The 6,672-nt window shown below is 42.0% G+C and overlaps 1 protein-coding gene across 1 annotated transcript in view; it reads right to left on the bottom strand.

The window, feature by feature from the left end:
• LOC141434221 (diacylglycerol kinase theta) overlaps positions 1-731 on the bottom strand; it is a 60,935-nt gene extending 60,204 nt beyond the window's left edge. The window contains 1 exon segment of the mRNA XM_074096591.1: positions 494-731. Within this exon segment, the coding sequence (XP_073952692.1) occupies positions 494-623 (130 nt within the window). The 5' untranslated portion in view covers positions 624-731.
• Positions 732-6,672: the final 5,941 nt, after the last annotated feature.

Below are 6,672 nucleotides of genomic sequence, written 5' to 3' on the forward strand. Positions count from 1 at the left end.
ACCGCGTAGAGCGCATCGTAGCACATACCTAGACTGGGTGAGACTTGGAGGTTGGAGCTGGCCAGGGTCTATTGGGACATCTAGATCACTTCGAGCTTTGAGTTTTAAGCTTAGAGCTAGAGGGGGATGCAACGTCGCGCCCCGCGCCCCGCCCGCGCGCGGCCCGCCCCGCGTTAGGAAAAAACCTCTTACAAAACAGATCGATCGATATGCTCTGATATGTCCACTCGTTTCCACGATTCAGACTCGAAGTCGATCACCACCGCCTCTACCCGGCACACAGCACTAGGTACAACAAACTGCACGCGTTAAATCATGTTTGGTCACAATTTAAAGGGTGTCGTTCTCTCGGGCCGGGCGCCGGCAGCAGGCCGGGCGAGGGCCGAAGGTCTCGGCCGGGTGACAGGTGGTCGCGGCGGTGGTCTCCGGGTTGCATAACCCTGGTCGTGGCGGGGCGGTATCGACGCGCGCGGGGCGCATGCGCGGCGCGTACCTTCGCAACCGTAGCCCTGCCCGATGAGGCCCCACAGGAGGTCCGAGCAGTGGTGGCAGTAGGTGGGCTTGTGGAAGGTCTTCTTCGCGAAGGAGTGGGTGCGATGGGTCGCAGGCGCGGCCTGCGCCATGGCGCGCGCGGGCGGGCCGAGCGGGCGCGCTACTCATGCCGCGGCGCCCAGGGGCGCGCCGCGCTCTCCGAGCGGCTGTCGCGGCCACCATCGCGGCGCGTCTGCCGCTCCGCGCCGCCGGGCCGCGCCCCGCGCCCCCGCGCCCCCGCGCGTCTGCCACCGCCCTGAGCGCCGCCGCGCGCAGGCGCGAGTCGCTCCGACCGATGAATACACCTCGCACTCGCGTCCTGTCCTGTGAGATACAGTTACTGAAAACACTCAAATTGATAACTTGAACGAGGATTAGAAAACCTACACGCTTACAAGCAGACGCAAACACACACACACACACACCTTTGCTTTTAGCTTTGAGTTACGAAGCCCTAACAAGTAACTAAGCAACTGACTCTACCTAAACTCTACCTCCTACCATGAAGTACGATCCAGCCAAGACTACGCGCGACCTGCGGCGCGACAAGTGATTTTCTCTTCATTGCGAGGCCGAGAGAGTGAACACGCTCATCGCGCTAGTTTCTTATTGCCTGGGAATCCTGGGATCTCTAGGTCATCCAGGCCCTATACCATGCCTTATACTACGAAGTGAAAAAGACTGGAATTCTTGCCGTCCCACTGATACTTATATTATTTAATACGTGAGTGAGAGGGACGGTACGATACGAACTTTGATTTTCGAAGTTGTAGCCCCCAAGTACCTACACGCAATGAATAGAGAAAACGCTCGCCACGCCGCTTTTAATGAGGTCGTGTTTAATAAAATTCACTTTTGTTTCTTTTCTTCATTTATTTCCTTTTTTATTGTTCAAAAAAATATCATAAATATGCTGTGTACGCATTGTAGAGAATGCATATCTGTCTACACAGAAATAACTACTATTGACGGCTTATTTATAAGGATATAAAAATATAACTAGACCTCCTTCCAAAGTCAGTTCGGGCGGCGCGTGCGCGGTGCCGCCCACCAATCGAAAAAGCTCTTGTTTACAATATTAAGAAGCGCAGCATCCCGCTTCACTCTCTCACTCGTCGTCGTCGTCGCCACCTCACGCTGCCATCACTAACATTTTTAACGATTTCAAATGATCAATTAGATCAGAGGCTATTAAAATTTTGTTTGTTTAAATAATAAAGTTTTTCGACGTTATGGTTTTTAAAACTGGCTGGTTTTTTTTTTGATTACCCAGCCAGTATTTTTTATTTATTTATGTATACGCTTTACTACTGGCCGGCTGGTTACAAAACGAGTAATTTGATTTCGAAGAGTTTTTAAATGGAGTGCGTTAATATTTTAAACACCTTGTTGTAGTGTAGATTGTTTTTTATTTATTAAAATAAACTAAATGATCTAAGTACATTTTATTTGAACCATAAATATGATATATCTTATTTAATTAAATAATTTGCCGATTTCGCATAATTCAAAACGTACGTCAGCTAAAACACAAAATAAATAGAGTCATATTCTGACACTTTAACGCAAAAGTGCATCTTGTTGGCGCTGCTTCATTATAAAATAAATCCTTCGAAAAATATTACTTAATTTTTTCGTAATGGCTACGGAACCCTATTTCGAGCATGTCCGACATGCTCTTGGCCGATTTTCTCTGAAACCATTTATTTTTCAGAATTGTTATAAAACAAACCTAACCTACCTATAGAGTACTACAGGTGACCATTAAAAATGTATGAAAAATGTACATACCTACGGTTTCAGCGGGAAAAAAAATTATGACTAACAAAAATTATGAGAAACATTACATTATGTCTTATAAAATTATGGCAATCAAAAGGAACCGAATTAGGTATAATACTAAATGCTAAATACTTTAAAGTTCCGTAAGTAGTTGGATAATCCATCTGAAATAGTGACCAGCTTGAAAAATCCCACTAATTAGTCCCGATTATTAAAGTTTATTGATTAGGTAAATGTATAAATAACCAGAATCATTAAAAACTCTTTCCTCGTGATGTTTTCCTTTACACTGTAAAGTTCATGGCATAAAAATTTCAAAAGTTATCTTACCCATAAATAACTAGTACCGGAAATGACGTGCGATTATCTACCTATTATTTGCCGAAATTATCTCGACGTTTCGACCACATCGTAGCGACCGTGATCACGACTAGTCACGAGTAGACTCAAAACAGTAGTAGTAAATTAGTCCCGGGAGCTGTAATGTTATAAACGAGACTCTCGAATGTTTAGGACATATTATTATAACTAGGGTGCACTACTTTACAATTTCTCGGGATATAATCCTATATGGTGTACGACAGGGTTTCTCAAACTTATGGCTCCACGTACCCCTGTTAAAGTTTCTAGACGACAGCGAACCCCTACCTCCCCCCCAAAGAAAGTAATAAAATTGACTGTTGGAGAAACTAAGTTTATTTTTATTTCAATCATCATTATAATATAATGTATATTATTTATTTCAATAAAAGGTAACAAATATAGGTTAGAATCGTCTTGCCAACGAAAATACAAACTGAAACAAACAACAACAAATAAGTAAAAAATTTGGAGTTGAAATAAAACATACAAAAAGACTCCATAAACAAATCTTAATCATCTTGCCAGTCTTGCAGCCACCATCACGTTAACCTTGTCGCGAACCCCTACCGTCGAACAGCGAACCCCTAGGGGTTCGCGTACCCCACTTTGAGAAACCATGGTGTATGAAATCGCGGGCAAAAGAAACGCGTAGTACTTTAACGTTTTCTAAAATTTCAACCCTGAATCAGCGAAGCAGGGTTCCAAAGCTGGTAAGAATCATAATTAATTACGTATGTAGGTTGATTTTTGTATTACAAAATTTGCACCATCTGCCTAAAAGAAAATCTATCCGTATTTGTATTTCCATGTAATCCTCCGAAAATTAATCAAAACACGAAAAAAGGATCGCAGAAAGTAAATGTATGTTACTCCAAATTTAACGCGAGCGAAGCTGCGGGCAAAAGCTAGTATTATTATAATTCGCACATAAATTCCAAAAAACTCAGCTGTGCAGTGCGAGGTTAGGATCGAACTCACGACCCTCTGCTTGATAGGCCATAGGTCAAAGCAATATGGTACCTCATCTCATCTCCAACCGTACTCCTCACTCCAACTTCTAATAGCTATGTGTGACACAACTGCTTTGCTTTTACTTATATAAGTTTGAGGTTTACTTATATAGCTGTTCTGTCCGTGGCATCCTAGCTCTCAATCGAATGGACCGATTTCAATGCGAGTTTCCTTGCAGTGGTTCCTAGCTATGTTTGATAGAAATCCGTAAAGCAGTTTTTGAGATATTAAATTTTGATTTGGTGATTTTTTATTTTCCAAGTTGGTTATTTGCATTGTAAAGCCTATAAATAGTGGCGCCCCCTAGCGGCGGGTAATCGGTCGGAAGCACACGGGCCGCGGCTTCTGCTGTAATATAGCGGCAGTAACCCCGTCTGTACAGCTAGCTTACTTGTGGAAAAATCGCTGGAAGTTGATAAACATCATAAATAAATATCATCATCATCATCATCCCAGCCTATATACGTCCACTGCTGGGCACAGCCTCCTTCAGAACAAGAGGGGCTTGGCCATGTTTCCCACGCGGGCCCAGTGCGGATTGGGAACTTCACACGCACCATTGAATTTCTTCACAGGTTTGTGCAGGTTTCCTCACGATGTTTTCCTTCACCGCAAAGCTCGTGGTAAATTTCAAATGTAATTCCGCACATGAATTTCGAAAACTCAGAGGTGCGAGCCGGGTTTGAACCCACGACCCTCTGTTTGAGAGGCGATAGGTCAAACCACTAGGCCACCACGGCTTAAATAAATATATAGTTCCAAATTAAGTAAAGCTTGTACTGGGTATATGTAGTGCCACCAGAGTTGAGGTCACGCACTCATTGCATTCATTCTCCTTTTATGCAATTAGTTCTTTGTGTAGGTGTGTGTATAAACATTCACTTCAACTCTCGTGGCACTACCTATACCATATGGGTACTAGGCAACGGATAAACTAAACATACTTTTTTTTTTTTTTATTCGACTGGATGGCAAACGAGCAAGTGGGTCTCCTGATGTAAGAGATCACCAACCGCCATAAACATCTGCAAACACCAGGGGTTTACAGATGCGTTGCCAACCTAGAGGCTGAGATGGGATACCTCAAGTGCCAGTAATTTCACGGCTGTCTTACTCTCCACGCCGAACACAACAGTGCAAGCACTGCTGCTTCCGGCAGGATTAGCGAGCAAGATGGTGGTAGCAATCCGGGCGGACCTTGCACTAGGTCCTACCACCTGCAAAACTACTACACTTATACTATTTTAACACATACTTAAATACATATTAAACATAACAAGATTTGAGCACAAACATTCGTAGGTACTTTTCATACAAATTTGACTCGATCGGGAATCGAACCCGGGTGAGTACCTACCAGCCAGTAAGCTATTTGGTCGTCCTATGATAGAAGTTGACGCCATCTACTACTAATTTCACGACACTGGACTCTGTCTAATCATGGGGTCCAGCTAATAGGGTTGCCAACCATACTGTTAACCTAACCAAAAATAAGCTGGAAAACCCCCGACTTTGTCACTTCAAAGTTCAATATCTCAAATATGGCTAAACCGATTTTGTTGAAACTTGTCTAAGAGCCATCGCTTGAAACCCTGCTTTCAAATACGAATATCCAGAAATATTTACAGTTTTACCCCCTTATTCATAAACGACAATCAAACCTATTTTAGTTAAAATGCCGCTAAAATTCGTTTGTCCTTATCTGTCACTTCGACATTTGTATTTGTTAGAAAGGGACAAAGCATTTGTTAGTTAACATAGGCTTGTTAAGTTTTATGAATAAGGGGGTTAGAGTTTGCGAAATGAAAAGTTGCGAAATTAATCCGGTTGCCAAACGTTACGTTGCGTAATGAACGGATAAAATTAAATACTGTTTTTCACTACATCATACTTTTTACTGTTGAAAAATGAAGTAAACAAAATACTGTTTTCAACATCAAAATGCCTAACACTAAATCAGAGCAGCATAGTGACAATAGTGGTGTTTTAGAATCTACCAATGTAAGTTTAATAAAGGTCATCGTTCATCCGGTGAAATTACTGGCACGTGAGGTATCCCATCTTAGGCCTCTAGGTTGGCAACGCGTTTGCAATACCCCTGGTGTTGCAGATGTTTATGGGCGGTGGTGACCTCTTACCATCAGGAGACCCACTTGCTTGTTTGCCTTCCAGTCGTATAAAAAAAAAAAAAACCACCATTACCTCTCATATTTCGTTTTCTAGATTTTTTTACCGTACAACGGCAAAACCTATTAGACACTGGCAAAATTGTCCTCCAATGGACAGAGCCATATTTTTCTATAAAATCTAATCTAAGTTTAATAAAAATGTAGCTCCTTATTTATTTTAATTTTAGTTTTAATTCTGACGAGGTCTATGACACTTTTAAAATGATACTTAATTGACAAGTTGTGCGAGAAGCACCCAAAAATTTCTCTTTAAAATATAAAAAGAAGAAAATACTGTATATTTTTCTAAAATACTGTTTATTTCCCTTCTCAGACCTAAATATAGCTAGCGCTTTATTTCTTGTAAAAAAAAGTTGGCAATTGGCAACCCTAGGTTCAGCGCTGGCTCTAGGCGCTAGATGGCAAGGAGCTCTAAGTACAAGGTGTTAATGGGGGCTATCGCGTATGAATTCGCCGCTAGAGGCGCTAGTGTAGCGTGAGGTCTCCGGAATGTCAAATCTCATAGTTTTTGGGTGAGCTACGCGGGTTTATTTATAATCTCTTTATAATTAGAATAATTTTGTGAATATTTTGCAATATCTGAAATTAATTATGGCAAATATGCGTTGCGGGGCAATGAATGTCTGTGTTTTGAGACAGTTTTGTCTTTCGGAAACCTTTGTCCTCCCTTTTTTCCGAACAAAACGGGGACTATGCAACACTGTGGCATGCTCGATATTTTTATGGTACGGTTTTAAGTTGTATTAAATATGATTTTAATCTAAACTTTGTTTTCACGCCCGTAATAACAGACTTT

The sequence above is a fragment of the Choristoneura fumiferana genome, chromosome 13 (genome assembly GCF_025370935.1).
Source record: "Choristoneura fumiferana chromosome 13, NRCan_CFum_1, whole genome shotgun sequence".
In the NCBI taxonomy this organism is placed as follows: Eukaryota; Metazoa; Arthropoda; class Insecta; order Lepidoptera; family Tortricidae; genus Choristoneura; species Choristoneura fumiferana.